The 18,746-nt window shown below is 47.3% G+C and overlaps 1 protein-coding gene across 1 annotated transcript in view; it reads left to right on the top strand.

Moving 5' to 3' along the window:
• The first annotated feature begins 375 nt into the window (after nucleotides 1–375).
• The window catches only part of LOC125446929 (annexin A2-like), a 51,800-nt gene continuing 33,429 nt past the window's right edge, over nucleotides 376–18,746 (top strand). Inside the window, exons 1-2 of the mRNA XM_048520943.1 lie at nucleotides 376–493; nucleotides 4,044–4,111. Coding sequence (XP_048376900.1) covers nucleotides 4,061–4,111 — 51 coding nt within the window. The 5' untranslated portion in view covers nucleotides 376–493; nucleotides 4,044–4,060. The remainder of the gene's footprint in view (nucleotides 494–4,043; nucleotides 4,112–18,746) is intronic.

Raw genomic sequence — 18,746 nt, 5'->3', positions numbered from 1 at the left:
CCCCTGCCTGAAGTTACAGCCATGAGCAACACCCTGTGGGTTTGCAACTGAACTGTGGATATGAACAGTAGGCACAGTGGAGCAACTGGTTGAGATTGTCAAAACTATTGAAATAGTGAGGACCACAGCAAAAAATCTAAAAAGAATTGGCGGTGGGGGGGGAGGAGCAAGGGAAAATAAATGTGAGCTGTTGTCATCAGAGAAGCTGCTGCAAATTGATTAAGTCACATCAGTGGGGTTGTTTGTATTTTATGGGAAGTATATATCCCACCTTTCAGGCAGCATTTACTGCAGAGATTGTGTTCGTTTGTAGTTGAGACAGTCTCAAGTTTTCTTTGTTCGATGGGAAAGAAATGGCTTTGGTGCTGTGGATAGGGCTGGGTGTTGCAGGGGTGGGGAAACAGTGTTGATGTGGCTGCAATCAGCTGGTATTTAAAAACCACACCCTGGAGCCGGAGTGAGGTTAGTTCTTACCCAGGGGTTGAGCAGGCAGGTAAGTGTGTCATTCTGTCCCCTGTTACAGTCGAATGCAGGGTGACTTATGCAGCATTGCCACATTAAAAAAGAAGCAGCATTTATTGATTTGGCTAGACTGTTATCGAGTGTGTAAACAGCTCAAACTTTTTAAGCTGTAATTTTTTGATCAGTTGAAGGCTTTTGAAAAATGTGCAAGCTAACTGATTGCTCTCGGTTCTGTCATTGTGAAATGTGAAATATGTGATTTCAGTTATGTTGGGAAGGCTACACCATCTGGAATAGAGCCAGTGACTAACTATGTTCCGTTTGCACCGCGCAGAGCTTAAGTAACAAATCTGGTGTGTTAGTTACTGTTAGATTACCCCAGGAATTAATGAGAAACTTCTTGTCGAGAGCAGAGGCTATGTGTGTCTTATGGTATTGCTCCAATTGTCTTTCTGACTCCTCAGTTGTTGTGAGGACTTTGTTTGACTGGGAATGCTCAGTGAGCTGGGGAAGTGGGGTAACTGCCCATGTGCTGGGATATTGGGATAACTGACCAAGAGCTGGGGTATTGGGGGTAATTGCCCATGTGCTGGGATATTGGGGGTTACTGTCTGTGTGCTGGGATATTGGGGGTTACTGTCTGTGTGCTGGGATATTGGGGGTTACTGTCCATGTGCTCGGACATTGGGGGTTACTGCCCTTGTGCTGGGACATTGGGGGTTACTGCCCATGTGCTGGGACATTGGGGGTTACTGCCCATGTGCTGGGACATTGGGGTAAGTGCCCATGTGCTGGGACATTGGGGTAAGTGCCCATGTGCTGGGGGCGTGGGGTACCACAGCCAGAAACATTACACCATTGCCTCAGAGACCATGTCATCCTGAGAGTCTTACAGCAGTCTGATAAAACAGAATTTGCATTAGAAAAACTGTGGAATGCCCTTCCCATCACTGATTTGCAGCAAATGGCTCCTGGGGAAGTTACAGGAGCGTTGTTTTCAGGGCGGAGTAGCATGTGAGGTTGAGGAGGTTACGCAGGGTCGGGGTTTTATATTTGAGTTGTCAGAGGAACCATTTGTAGTTCTGGGGGCTAGAAGTGACTGATGAGGAGGATTTGGTGCGAGAAAGACTTTGGGCGGGAGAGCTCTGGAGGAGTCGAAGGGAGACAGCCAAAGTTCATGGTAGTATTGGAATTTTTAAGTCAGGAGTGATGCCTGAGGATATCAGAAGCAGATTGGCTGAGGCAAGGGTGGGGATGGTCGATGTTATAGAATAAATGGATTCTCACTTGAAACTGGAGCATGTTTAGCAATGAATGATAGTCTTGTGCTTTTAAACAGCCATTTACTCTTGCTCCCAAAAAAAAAGGCTGGTCAATGTCATTTTGGTCTTGGTGAATTCTCACTGGAGCAAGGTGCCTATATACTGGGGGCACTGTTCAGAAGCCCCCTCCGCCCACCCCACCCCCCACTCCCTGTTTCTGCCTGTCTCCCTCGCCCTCTCAAGCTGACCCTCGCCTTCTGCATTGCTCAGCTTGAACTCAAAACACAGACTTTGTCTGCAGCCCTTTGCTGACTCCCCATTAGCTTTTGAGTTTAAGCACTGGCGTTAAAAACTTTTGGTGTTAGAAGTGGGAGTGTCAGGAAGGAGGCTGGGTGGGACCATGCTCCCGGATATTGGGGATTAAGCGGTTTAATGTATAAGATTGTCCCCACCCCCAATTCCAAGCTTCCCATCAGAGTGAGAATGGGGTGGCTCTGCTCCCTCACTGTTGACCCACCTGTTTTTTGCCCCTTTCCCTGTTCCCATATCCAGCATATTTTGGAACATTCTGGAGTCTCAATGTGATTGCAAGGTTCCCACCCTTTAACCATTACTGCTGTTTCCTTCCTATCAACTTGATCTCCACAGTCAGCTTGATCTCTGTTCCCGTCTTCTGATCCAACAATGTCCAATAGAGCCTCGCAACCACATGTATCCAGCCCTGAGTTAAAAACCAGCAGAAAGTGCTGGAGAAATTCAGCACCTGTGGGGAGACAAAATCCAGCGAACAGTCCCAAATCTGTGTTATTTAGCCTTGACCCTCCATCTCTCTATGGTCTGGAATGCTTTACTGGAACCATTCCAGCTCTGACTTGGGTGCTTGGTCCTTACGTAACTTAAAACTTTAGAAGTTTTGGCCGGTAACAGTTTGAGTTCAGCAAATAGTCAGCTGGAAGTGAGAAAGAAAATGAGAATGTCATTGAGCTACAATGCTGCTGTTTTAGCTATCCATGCCTCTCAATGACTCACGTGTTGTACAGCACAGGAACAGACCCTTCGGCCCAGCTCATCCATGCCAACCAGATATCCTAAACTAATATCGTCCCATTTGCCTCTAACCCCTTCCTATTCACGTACCCATCCAGACGTCTTTTAAATGCTGTAATTGTACCAGTCTCCACCACTTCCGTTATGTAGCTCATTCCATACACGCCCCACCCTCTGTGTGAATTAGTTGCCCCTTATGTCTCTTTTAAATCTTTCCCATCTCACTTTAAATGTGTGCCCTCTAGTTTTGGACTCCCCTGACCTTGGGAATAACACCTTGGCTATTCACTCTATCCGTGCCCCTCATGATTTGATTACATTTTTGGAATGCAAGCTGGGAAGTTTAGTTCTGATATTGCAGAAAGTGGAAAGATGGTCACTAATATCTGCAGGACTTTGGAGAGAATGGAAAGTGAAAATTAGGTCACTAAACGCTTAGGAGCAATGAACAGCTTCCTTTCTTATTTTGCCTAAGTTCCATACTCTTCCAAGCTCAGAATTAGCAGCACAACATAATGCATCTGATCTTTTTCTCAATTTCAGATTAAAGTGTGTTGGTCCTGCTCCATTTATTGGTGCTTTAGATATTTGATTTGATTTTAGTGGGAGGATGGTGATTTGGCCTCAAGTGTAATTTGGCCCATCCTGCTGTCTGCCGTTTAATTCAGTTTCTAATGTTCATGTGTTCTGCCAGCAGTCTCTGCCAGTAACAGTTGAACTTTTCAGTTTAAATGTTGCTATGGTTTTAGAGGAATTGTACCCACAGACACATTCCATTCTGTGTGTGTAATAAGGGAGTGTTTGCAGAATGCTTGTGCTAGTATAAACCTTGATCTGCCCCTCTGCTTGTTCACACAGCAATCTCAGAGTTCCAAATAATTTGACTCACACACTTTGGAACAATGTGACTTTCATTGTCTTAGAGTTTTACTTAGCCTGCAGATTCTAAAAGGCAATTGATCGCACTCTGTGCAATGTTTTGCTGAGCAGCAGCCGGAGCATTTCATAAAAGAGGTGGAAATCTCCCAGTCTGGCTCTGCTGTTTGTGAGTGTGATTCACTCTTTCCAGAATGAGGCAGAAATTGGCAATGAGTTAGCTGTTTCTCCTCCAGCCCCACCAGCAGTGCAGAAGGAGAGGAAACCAGTGATTTACCAATACGAGACTGACTGGTGAAGAGAGAAAGCTGCAGAAAGAATACTTGTTAAATTCACTTCGTTCTGGGACATATCATGTTGAAAACTCTTGATCTTTTGATTCTTTCTCCAACCTAGATTGTTCTGTAGACAAAATGGCAGAAGTTCACGATATCTTATCTCAAGTGTGCCTGGGCACTGATGATGTAAGTATTTGAATATATCCCCAGACTGTGTGAGTGGGGTTTAGTTATTGGGTGAGTGTCTGGTTTTGGGACAGAGTGACTGTGTGTGCAGAGCTGCACTCTGGGATGGAACGTGGGACACAATTAGACTTGAAATCCTGACGTTCCTTCACTGACTAAACACTTCTCCTGTTGAATGACAATAAAATATTTTCAAGACACAGCACAAAAGTGGCCCTTCGGCCTATTGAGTCTGCTCTAACCTATCTACAATAATTCCACTTTCCACTGATGCCCTGTGAGCTGAGCCTTGCACAAACAGTCTCTCACCAGTCATTCATGGGGTCTAAGCTTGGAGACAATGAAGATTCTAACCTTCTCAAACACAACACTCCATCGACACGGAATTCTCTGGACTCCCATTTCTCACCTAAAGTTGTCCACTGACCTTCCTGAGCACCAGAACTTGAGGAGCATTGGTACACTTTCCCAGAGCTGGACACGAGATCCAGGAGATTACAAAGTGTGGAGCTGGATGAGCACAGCAGGCCAAGCAGCATCTTAAGAGCACAAAAGCTGACGTTTCGGGCCGAGGCCCTTCATCAGAAAACGTCCCGAAACGTCAGCTTTCGTGCACCTAAGATGCTGCTCGGCCTGCTGTGCTCATCCAGCTTCACACTTTGTTATCTCGGATTCTCCAGCATCAGCAGTTCCCATTATCTCTGATGTGAGATCCAGGAGTGTGTGATGGCATTGCCTTCCATCAGTGTGAGCAGCGCCTGCCTCCACCAATCACAGATACAGGATCTATCTCAGTCCATCTACACTGTGCATTTCCTGATCTAATAGTCCTTTTGGAGTCGGTGGCTTTACCTCCTTTCTCACAGAGGATATGATCAATAATGCTATCGGGAAGACCTGCTCTCATCACTATTCTCCTCATAAAACCAACCCTTAATTCCTTCATTCTAGCAAACCAGCCGTCAGTCTCCATCTTCCATTCCTTGTGTGGTAATGTGCGCTAAATTAAGTTTCCGGCCCTGCTACTGAACCTTATCGAAGTCACAGGTGATATGCTTGTTGACAGTGGTGAACCATCTGTACCAGCCTTTAGTTTGGTGACCCTGCCTTTTTTCTCCCACACCTCTTCACTGTAGTCCAGCTTGGTCAGACTGGGACTGTTCTCACTGGCTTTCATTCTTAGCTCATTCATCATCGCCAGAGAAACGCCAACAATGGCTTCCCTTTCTGATCCCTCACTGTCGCCTGTGGCATTCTTCCAACCTCTAACTTTGGCCCGTCCACACTCTTTTATTTCCCATCCACATGCTGGCCCTCGGTCACATCACTGGAAAACACAGCCTTAGTTTTCACATGTACACCCAGCTCTACTTCACCACCGGATCTGGTCGCACCTTCTCCTTTGATAAATTGTCCAGCGCCTTGTTTGAACAGCAATCTGCCCAATTCACTACTGGGTGAACTGAAGCCATTGACTTCAGTCTCTGTGTCCCGTAGATACCCAAATTCATGAGAGCCTCACTGATGACAGTCTGAGGTGGAATAATTATTTGCGCCCCTGTTTTCATACTTGTCTGCAATGCAAGCTACAAATCTCACATTCACACACTCCCTTGGATTTCCATCTCCATATCACTGCCCACCAATACCTCTGCAGTGATTAGAGCAAGGGCCAGGTGGATCTCTTTGACTATGAGTTCCCTGATTGGGCTGTTAACCTGGGCCGATCAGGGAGCCCTGGCTGACAGATATAAACAGGAGATTCAGAGAGTCTCCTCATCCTAGGGACTGGCTCTGAGTTAGTTGGTCAGAGGCCATGTACTGTGCAGATTTAAATAAAGGGTGAATCGGTGACCGGATACTGGTCTCCGTGGAGTTATTTAAGTCAGATAATCTGCTGACATTCTTATTCCAATATTGTGAATTCTTCTGGACTGGATTAGTCTGTCCTGATTAATTGCACACTCCACAAAACTTGGGATCATCCAAAACTACTCAAGCTGCCATGCCCTAGCTCACCCTTTGGTACCAAAGCCAGGTGCCATTGTATCATTTGAGTTTGATGCAGTGCTGATTTTGCTGTAGTCACTTACTGGTGCCTGATGGATAAGGGGGTTAGTTAGCTCAGTTGGCTGGAAGGCTGGTTTGCAATGCAGAGTGATGCCAACAGTGTACATGTAATTCCCAAACCAGCTGAGGTTACCATGAAGTTCTCTTCTTCTCAACCTCCCCCCTCACCTGAGGTGTGGTGACCCTCAGGTGAAACCATCACCAGTTGCCTCTGTCTGTCTATTGAGAGAGCTGTCCCACAGTTTTTCGGGATAGCTGTGATTTTACCTTTTCGATGGTTGCAGTGATGAGGGAGCTCCCAGGGCAGTATGGCCATCTCAGACCCTGGCCGCCAGGGTTTGGAAGGTTGGGCTGTTCGCACACTGTCTTCCCTCTTCCCCCAAAGGTTTTCGAAGTTATGCTTCAGCCCCGTTGCCCGAGAGCGGGAAGTAAAGTCCATGACCAAGTGCACACATGACGATATTTTTGTCAGTCTTTGTTTCCAGTGACAAACCCTTTCCTTTTATTAGTTTTGGCCCTTTGACAGAGCAACGCATGAATTTTTTTCCCGATAAAATGCCAAGTGGAATTGTTCAACATTAGAAGTTCTTAATAAGTCTTTATGATTGTCTGACATTATCTCTCATGGTCAAAGACTATGTGTAGTTCCTTCTGTCTGCCCAGCAATGTTCCTGTAGAATTCTACAGAGTGGAAGTGGGTCATTCAGTTCATACTGAGTCTCCAAAGGACATCCTGCCAGACTCACCACCCTACCGTGTAACCCTATATTTCCCATGGCCAATCCACATAACCTGCACATCATTGGACAGTGGGAGGAAAACAGAGCACCCAGAGGGGTCACACACAGACTCAGGGAGAATGTGCAAACTCCACACAGACAGTTACCCGAGGGTGGGATTGAACCCAGGTCCCTGGCGCTGTGAGGCAGCAGTGCTAATCACTGTGCCACTCACTGGGCTTGTTTTCTACTTCTGCTCTGTTCTCTGCACTTAATTCCATTTCTTTTCATTCATTCTGTCTGTAATACCCTCCTCACTGTGGTCACCTTGTCCCAAGTCACCTCTGCCTTCATTCCCCTGGCAGTTGTTTTGAGCTTTGACTTCTGGGAAGCCAAAGGCTTGGAGCCTGGATGCACCATACAAGCAGAGGACACCTGGGAGCTGAGGCATCTCACTCAAGGACAGGACACTGCCACTTCAGGAATTATGATGTTGGCAAGCAAATTATACAGTCCCTACGACATGAAAGCAGGCCATTCAGTCTGTTGAGTGCACATCAACCCTCTAAAGAGCATTTTGCTCAGACCTTATCCCTGCAACCCTGCATTTCCCTGCTAACCTAACTAGCCTTCACAATCCTGGACACTATGGGCAATTTAGTATGGCCAACCCACCCTAACCTGCACATATTTGGACACTGTACACAATTGAACATGGCCAACCCCCGCTAATCTGCACATCTTTGGACACTGTACGCAATTTATTATGGCCAACCCCCGCTAACCTGCACATCTTTGGACACTGTACACAATTTAGCACGGCCAATCCACCCTAACCTGCGCACCTTTGGACACTATACAGAATTTAGCATGGCCAACCCACCCTAACCTGCACATCTTTGGACACTGTACACAATTGAACATGGCCAACCCACCCTAACCGGCACATTTATTGTCACTATACAGAATTGAACATGGCCAACTCCCCATAACCTGCACATCTATAGACGCGATACAGAATTGAACATGGCCAACTCCCCATAACCTGCACATCTATGGACACTGTACACAACTGAACATGGCCAACCCCCCATAACCTGCACATCTTTGGACACTGTACACAACTGAACATGGCCAACCCCCCAATAACCTGCACATCTTTGGACACTGTACACAATTGAACATGGCCAATCCCCATAACCTGCACATCTTTGGACACTGTACACACTTGAACATGGCCAACCCACCCTAACCTGCACCTCTATGGACACTGTACACAATTGAACATGGCCAACCCACCCTAACCGGCACATCTATGGACACTATACAGAATTGAACATGGCCAACTCCCCATAACCTGCACATCTTTGGACACTGTACGCAATTGAACATGGCCAACTCCCCATAACCTGCACATCTTTGGACACTGTACACAATTGAACATGGCCAACTCCCCATAACCTGCACATCTATAGACACTATACAGAATTGAACATGGCCAACTCCCCATAACCTGCACATCTTTGGACACTGTACAGAATTGAACATGGCCAACGCCCCGATAACCTGCACATCTTTGGACACTGTATACAATTGAACTTGGCCAAACCCCATAACCTGCACATCTTTGGACACTGTACGCAATTGAACATGGCCAACCCACCCTAACCTGCACATCTTTGGACAGTGTACGCAATTTAGCATGGCCAATCCCCCATAACCTGCACATCTTTGGACACTATACAGAATTGAACATGGCCGACCCACCCTAACCTGCACATCTATGGAGATTGTACACAATTGAACATGGCCAACCCCCCATGACCTGCACATCTTTGGACATTGTACACAATTGAACATGGCCAACCCCCCATGACCTGCACATCTTTGGACACTGTACACAATTGAACATGGCCAACCCACCCTAACGTGCACATCTTTGGACACTGTACGCAATTTAGCATGGCCAACCCCCCATAACCTGCACATCTTTGGACACTGTACGCAATTGAACATGGCCAACCCCCCATAACATGCACATCTTTGGACACTATACAGAATTGAACATGGCCGACCCACCCTAACCTGCACATCTTTGGACACTGTACACAATTGAACTTGGCCAAACCCCCCATAACCTGCACATCTTTGGACACTGTACGCAATTTAGCATGGCCAACCCGTCCTAACCTGCACATCTATGGACACTGTACACAATTGAACATGGCCAACCCACCCTAACCGGCACATCTATGGACACTATACAGAATTAAACATGGCCAACTCCCCATAACCTGCACATCTTTGGACACTGTACACAATTGAACATGGCCAACTCCCCATGACCTGCACATCTTTGGACACTGTACACAATTGAACATGGCCAACTCCCCATAACCTGCACATCTATAGACACTATACAGAATTGAACATGGCCAACTCCCCATAACCTGCACATCTTTGGACACTGTACACAATTGAACATGGCCAACGCCCCGATAACCTGCACATCTTTGGACACTGTATACAATTGAACTTGGCCAAACCCCATAACCTGCACATCTTTGGACACTGTACGCAATTGAACATGGCCAACCCACCCTAACCTGCACATCTTTGGACACTGTACGCAATTTAGCATGGCCAATCCCCCATAACCTGCACATCTTTGGACACTATACAGAATTGAACATGGCCGACCCACCCTAACCTGCACATCTATGGAGATTGTACACAATTGAACATGGCCAACCCACCCTAACCGGCACATTTATTGTCACTATACAGAATTGAACATGGCCAACTCCCCATAACCTGCACATCTATAGACGCGATACAGAATTGAACATGGCCAACTCCCCATAACCTGCACATCTATGGACACTGTACACAATTGAACTTGGCCAAACCCCCCATAACCTGCACATCTTTGGACACTGTACGCAATTTAGCATGGCCAACCCGTCCTAACCTGCACATCTATGGACACTGTACACAATTGAACATGGCCAACCCACCCTAACCGGCACATCTATGGACACTATACAGAATTAAACATGGCCAACTCCCCATAACCTGCACATCTTTGGACACTGTACACAATTGAACATGGCCAACTCCCCATGACCTGCACATCTTTGGACACTGTACACAATTGAACATGGCCAACTCCCCATAACCTGCACATCTATAGACACTATACAGAATTGAACATGGCCAACTCCCCATAACCTGCACATCTTTGGACACTGTACACAATTGAACATGGCCAACGCCCCGATAACCTGCACATCTTTGGACACTGTATACAATTGAACTTGGCCAAACCCCATAACCTGCACATCTTTGGACACTGTACGCAATTGAACATGGCCAACCCACCCTAACCTGCACATCTTTGGACACTGTACGCAATTTAGCATGGCCAATCCCCCATAACCTGCACATCTTTGGACACTATACAGAATTGAACATGGCCGACCCACCCTAACCTGCACATCTATGGAGATTGTACACAATTGAACATGGCCAACCCCCCATGACCTGCACATCTTTGGACATTGTACACAATTGAACATGGCCAACCCCCCATGACCTGCACATCTTTGGACACTGTACACAATTGAACATGGCCAACCCACCCTAACGTGCACATCTTTGGACACTGTACGCAATTTAGCATGGCCAACCCCCCATAACCTGCACATCTTTGGACACTGTACGCAATTGAACATGGCCAACCCCCCATAACATGCACATCTTTGGACACTATACAGAATTGAACATGGCCGACCCACCCTAACCTGCACATCTTTGGACACTGTACACAATTGAACTTGGCCAAACCCCCCATAACCTGCACATCTTTGGACACTGTACGCAATTTAGCATGGCCAACCCGTCCTAACCTGCACATCTATGGACACTGTACACAATTGAACATGGCCAACCCACCCTAACCGGCACATCTATGGACACTATACAGAATTAAACATGGCCAACTCCCCATAACCTGCACATCTTTGGACACTGTACACAATTGAACATGGCCAACTCCCCATGACCTGCACATCTTTGGACACTGTACACAATTGAACATGGCCAACTCCCCATAACCTGCACATCTATAGACACTATACAGAATTGAACATGGCCAACTCCCCATAACCTGCACATCTTTGGACACTGTACACAATTGAACATGGCCAACGCCCCGATAACCTGCACATCTTTGGACACTGTATACAATTGAACAGGGTCATCCCAACCTAATCTGCACATCTTTGGACACTGTATACAATTGAACTTGGCCAACCCCCCATAACCTGCACATCTTTGGACACTGTACGCAATTGAACATGGCCAACCCACCCTAACCTGCACATCTTTGGACACTATACGCAATTTAGCATGGCCAATCCCCCATAAACTGCACATCTTTGGACACTATACAGAATTGAACATGGCCGACCCACCCTAACCTGCACATCTATGGAGATTGTACACAATTGAACATGGCCAACCCCCCATGACCTGCACATCTTTGGACATTGTACACAATTGAACATGGCCAACCCACCCTAACCTGCACATCTTTGGACACTGTACGCAATTTAGCATGGCCAATCCCCCATAACCTGCACATCTTTGGACACTATACAGAATTGAACATGGCCGACCCACCCTAACCTGCACATCTATGGAGATTGTACACAATTGAACATGGCCAACCCACCCTAACCGGCACATTTATTGTCACTATACAGAATTGAACATGGCCAACTCCCCATAACCTGCACATCTATAGACGCGATACAGAATTGAACATGGCCAACTCCCCATAACCTGCACATCTATGGACACTGTACACAATTGAACTTGGCCAAACCCCCCATAACCTGCACATCTTTGGACACTGTACGCAATTTAGCATGGCCAACCCGTCCTAACCTGCACATCTATGGACACTGTACACAATTGAACATGGCCAACCCACCCTAACCGGCACATCTATGGACACTATACAGAATTAAACATGGCCAACTCCCCATAACCTGCACATCTTTGGACACTGTACACAATTGAACATGGCCAACTCCCCATGACCTGCACATCTTTGGACACTGTACACAATTGAACATGGCCAACTCCCCATAACCTGCACATCTATAGACACTATACAGAATTGAACATGGCCAACTCCCCATAACCTGCACATCTTTGGACACTGTACACAATTGAACATGGCCAACGCCCCGATAACCTGCACATCTTTGGACACTGTATACAATTGAACTTGGCCAAACCCCATAACCTGCACATCTTTGGACACTGTACGCAATTGAACATGGCCAACCCACCCTAACCTGCACATCTTTGGACACTGTACGCAATTTAGCATGGCCAATCCCCCATAACCTGCACATCTTTGGACACTATACAGAATTGAACATGGCCGACCCACCCTAACCTGCACATCTATGGAGATTGTACACAATTGAACATGGCCAACCCCCCATGACCTGCACATCTTTGGACATTGTACACAATTGAACATGGCCAACCCCCCATGACCTGCACATCTTTGGACACTGTACACAATTGAACATGGCCAACCCACCCTAACGTGCACATCTTTGGACACTGTACGCAATTTAGCATGGCCAACCCCCCATAACCTGCACATCTTTGGACACTGTACGCAATTGAACATGGCCAACCCCCCATAACATGCACATCTTTGGACACTATACAGAATTGAACATGGCCGACCCACCCTAACCTGCACATCTTTGGACACTGTACACAATTGAACTTGGCCAAACCCCCCATAACCTGCACATCTTTGGACACTGTACGCAATTTAGCATGGCCAACCCGTCCTAACCTGCACATCTATGGACACTGTACACAATTGAACATGGCCAACCCACCCTAACCGGCACATCTATGGACACTATACAGAATTAAACATGGCCAACTCCCCATAACCTGCACATCTTTGGACACTGTACACAATTGAACATGGCCAACTCCCCATGACCTGCACATCTTTGGACACTGTACACAATTGAACATGGCCAACTCCCCATAACCTGCACATCTATAGACACTATACAGAATTGAACATGGCCAACTCCCCATAACCTGCACATCTTTGGACACTGTACACAATTGAACATGGCCAACGCCCCGATAACCTGCACATCTTTGGACACTGTATACAATTGAACAGGGTCATCCCAACCTAATCTGCACATCTTTGGACACTGTATACAATTGAACTTGGCCAACCCCCCATAACCTGCACATCTTTGGACACTGTACGCAATTGAACATGGCCAACCCACCCTAACCTGCACATCTTTGGACACTATACGCAATTTAGCATGGCCAATCCCCCATAAACTGCACATCTTTGGACACTATACAGAATTGAACATGGCCGACCCACCCTAACCTGCACATCTATGGAGATTGTACACAATTGAACATGGCCAACCCCCCATGACCTGCACATCTTTGGACATTGTACACAATTGAACATGGCCAACCCCCCATGACCTGCACATCTTTGGACACTGTACACAATTGAACATGGCCAACCCCCCCATAACCTGCACATCTTTGGACACTGTACACAATTGAACATGGCCAACCCACCCTAACGTGCACATCTTTGGACACTGTACGCAATTTAGCATGGCCAACCCCCCATAACCTGCACATCTTTGGACACTGTACGCAATTGAACATGGCCAACCCCCCATAACATGCACATCTTTGGACACTATACAGAATTGAACATGGCCGACCCACCCTAACCTGCACATCTTTGGACACTGTACACAATTGAACTTGGCCAAACCCCCCATAACCTGCACATCTTTGGACACTGTACGCAATTGAACATGGCCAACCCACCCTAACCTGCACATCTTTGGACACTATACGCAATTTAGCATGGCCAATCCCCCATAAACTGCACATCTTTGGACACTATACAGAATTGAACATGGCCGACCCACCCTAACCTGCACATCTATGGAGATTGTACACAATTGAACATGGCCAACCCCCCATGACCTGCACATCTTTGGACATTGTACACAATTGAACATGGCCAACCCCCCATGACCTGCACATCTTTGGACACTGTACACAATTGAACATGGCCAACCCCCCCATAACCTGCACATCTTTGGACACTGTACACAATTGAACATGGCCAACCCACCCTAACGTGCACATCTTTGGACACTGTACGCAATTTAGCATGGCCAACCCCCCATAACCTGCACATCTTTGGACACTGTACGCAATTGAACATGGCCAACCCCCCATAACATGCACATCTTTGGACACTATACAGAATTGAACATGGCCGACCCACCCTAACCTGCACATCTTTGGACACTGTACACAATTGAACTTGGCCAAACCCCCCATAACCTGCACATCTTTGGACACTGTACGCAATTTAGCATGGCCAACCCATCCTAACCTGCACATCTATGGACACTGTACACAATTGAACATGGCCAACCCACCCTAACCGGCACATCGATGGACACTATACAGAATTGAACATGGCCAACTCCCCATAACCTGCACATCTTTGGACACTGTACACAATTGAACATGGCCAACTCCCCATAACCTGCACATCTTTGGACACTGTACACAATTGAACATGGCCAACTCCCCATAACCTGCACATCTATAGACACTATACAGAATTGAACATGGCCAACTCCCCATAACCTGCACATCTTTGGACACTGTACAGAATTGAACATGGCCAACGCCCCGATAACCTGCACATCTTTGGACACTGTATACAATTGAACAGGGTCAACCCAACCTAATCTGCACATCTTTGGACACTGTATACAATTGAACTTGGCCAACCCCCCATAACCTGCACATCTTTGGACACTGTACGCAATTGAACATGGCCAACCCACCCTAACCTGCACATCTTTGGACACTGTACGCAATTTAGCATGGCCAATCCCCCATAACCTGCACATCTTTGGACACTATACAGAATTGAACATGGCCGACCCACCCTAACCTGCACATCTATGGAGATTGTACACAATTGAACATGGCCAACCCCCCATGACCTGCACATCTTTGGACATTGTACACAATTGAACATGGCCAACCCCCCATGACCTGCACATCTTTGGACACTGTACACAATTGAACATGGCCAACCCCCCCATAACCTGCACATCTTTGGACACTGTACACAATTGAACATGGCCAACCCACCCTAACGTGCACATCTTTGGACACTATACGCAATTTAGCATGGCCAACCCCCCATAACCTGCACATCTTTGGACACTGTACGCAATTGAACATGGCCAACCCCCCATAACATGCACATCTTTGGACACTATACAGAATTGAACATGGCCGACCCACCCTAACCTGCACATCTTTGGACACTGTACACAATTGAACTTGGCCAAACCCCCCATAACCTGCACATCTTTGGACACTGTACGCAATTTAGCATGGCCAACCCGTCCTAACATGCACATCTATGGACACTGTACACAATTGAACATGGCCAACCCCCCCATAACCTGCACATCTTTGGACACTATGCCCAATTTAGCATTGCCAACCCCCCCTAACCTGCACATCTTTGGACACTGTACACAATTGTACATGGCCAACCCCCCCGCTTCTGCACATCTTTGGACACTGTACGCAACTTAGCATGGCCAACCCCCGCTAACCTGCACATCTATGGAAACTATACACAATTGAACATGGCCAACCCCCCACAACCTGCACATCTTTAGACGCTGTACGCAATTGAACATGGCCAACCCGCCCTAACCAGCACATCTTTGGACACTGTACGCAACTTAGCATCGCCAAACCCCGCTAACCTGCACATCTATGGAAACTATACACAATTGAACATGGCCAACCCCCCCATAACCTGCACATCTTTGGACACTGTACGCAATTGAACATGGCCAACCCGCCCTAACCAGCACATCTTTGGACACTGTACGCAATTTAGCATGGCCAACCCCCGCTTCTGCACATCTTTGGACACTGTACGCAATTTAGCATGGCCAACCCACCAATAACCTGCACATCTTTGGACACTGTACACAACTGAACACGGCCAACCCGTCCTAATCTGCACATCTTTGGACACTCTACACAATTTAGCATGGCCAACCCCCCCCATAACCTGCACATCTTTGGACAATGTACACAATTGAACATGGCCAACCCACCCTAACCGGCACATCTTTGGACACTGTACGCAATTTAGCATGGCCAACCCCCCATAACCTGCACATCTTTGGACACTGTACGCAATTGAACATGGCCAACCCACCCTAACCTGCACATCTTTGGACACTGTACACAATTGAACTTGGCCAAACCCCCCATAACCTGCACATCTTTGGACACTGTACGCAATTTAGCATGGCCAACCCGTCCTAACCTGCACATCTATGGACACTGTACACAATTGAACATGGCCAACCCCCCCATAACCTGCACATCTTTGGACACTATGCCCAATTCAGCATTGCCAACCCCCCCTAACCTGCACATCTTTGGACACTGTACACAATTGTACATGGCCAACCCCCCCGCTTCTGCACATCTTTGGACACTGTACGCATCTTAGCATGGCCAACCCCCGCTAACCTGCACATCTATGGAAACTATACACAATTGAACATGGCCAACCCCCCATAACCTGCACATCTTTAGACGCTGTACGCAATTGAACATGGCCAACCCGCCCTAACCAGCACATCTTTGGACACTGTACGCAATTTAGCATGGCCAACCCCCGCTTCTGCACATCTTTGGACACTGTACGCAATTTGCAATGGCCAACCCACCAATAACCTGCACATCTTTGGACACTGTACACAACTGAACACGGCCAACCCGTCCTAACCTGCACATCTTTGGACACTGTGCCCAATTTAGCATTGCCAACCCCACCCATAACCTGCACATCTTTGGACACTGTACACAATTGTACATGGCGAACCCCCCCTAATCTGCACATCTTTGGATACTGTACGCAATTTAGCATGGCCAACCCCCCATAACCTGCACATCTTTGGACACTGTACACAATTGTACATGGCCAACCCACCCTAATCTGCACATCTTTGGACACTGTACACAATTGAACATGGCCAAACCCCCATAACCTGCACATCTTTGGACACTGTGCCCAATTTAGCATTGCCAACCCCACCCATAACCTGCACATCTTTGGACACTGTACACAATTGTACATGGCCAACCCCCCATAACCTGCACATCTTTGGACACTGTACACAATTGTACATGGCCAACCCACCCTAACCTGCACATCTTTGGACAATGTACGCAATTTAGCATGGCCAACCCCCCCCCTAACCTGCACATCTTTGGACACTATACAGAACTGAACAATGCCAACTCCCCATAACCTGCACATCCTTGGACACTATGCACAATTTAGCATGGCCAACCCCCCCATAACCTGCACATCTTTGGACACTGTACACAATTGAACAGGGCCAACCCACCCTCACCTGCACATCTTTGGACACTGTACACAATTGAACTTGGCCAACCCCCCCATAACCTGCACATCTTTGGACACTGTACGCAATTGAACATGGCCAACCCACCCTAACCTGCACATCTTTGGACACTGTACGCAATTTAGCATGGCCAACCCCCGCTAACCTGCACATCTTTGGACACTGTACACAATTTAGCATGGCCAATCCACCCTAACCTGCACATCTTTGGACACTGTACGCAATTGTACGTGGCCAACCCACCCTAACCTGCACATTTTTAGACACTGTACACAATTTAACATGGCCAACTCCCCATAACCTGCACATCTTTGGACACTATGCACAATTTAGCATTGCCAACCCCCCCATAACCTGCACATCTTTGGACACTATGCACAATTTAGCATGGGCAACCCCCCCATAACCTGCACATCTTTGGACACTGTACACAATTGAACATGGCCAACCCCCCATGACCTGCACATCTTTGGACACTGTACACAATTGAACATGGCCAACCCCCGCTAACCTGCACATCTTTGGACACTGTACTCAATTTAGCATGGTCAACACACCCCAACCTGCACATCTATGGACACTATACACAATTTAGCATGGCCAACCCACCCTAACCTGCACATCTTTGGACACTGTACACAATTGAACATGGCCAATCCCCCCATTACCTGCACATCTTTGGACACTCTGCCCAATTTAGCATTGCCAACCCCCCCATAACCTGCACATCTTTGGACACTGTACACAATTGTACATGGCCAACCCCCCCTAATCTGCACATCTTTGGACACTGTCCGCAAATTACAATGTCCAACCCCCCATAACCTGCACATCTTTGGACACCGTACACAATTGTACATGGCCAACCCCCCTCATCTGCACATCTTTGGACACTGAACACAATTGAACATGGCCAACCCACCCTAACCGGCACATCTTTGGACACTGTACACAATTGAACATGGCCAACCCACCCTAACCGGCACATCTTTGGACACTGTACGCAATTTAGCATGGCCAACCCCCCATAACCTGCACATCTTTGGACACTGTACGCAATTGAACATGGCCAACCCCCCATAACCTGCACATCTTTGGACACTGTACGCAATTTAGCATGGCCAACCCCCCCTAACCTGCACATCTTTGGACCCTGTACACAATTGTACATGGCCAACCCACCCTAACCTGCACATCTTTGGACACTGTACGCAATTTAGCATGGCCAACCCCCCATAACCTGCACAT

The sequence above is a fragment of the Stegostoma tigrinum genome, chromosome 36 (genome assembly GCF_030684315.1).
Source record: "Stegostoma tigrinum isolate sSteTig4 chromosome 36, sSteTig4.hap1, whole genome shotgun sequence".
Lineage (NCBI taxonomy): Eukaryota > Metazoa > Chordata > Chondrichthyes > Orectolobiformes > Stegostomatidae > Stegostoma > Stegostoma tigrinum.
The sequence above is the reverse complement of the archived record's forward strand: the minus strand, read 5'-3'. Positions and strand labels throughout refer to the sequence as shown.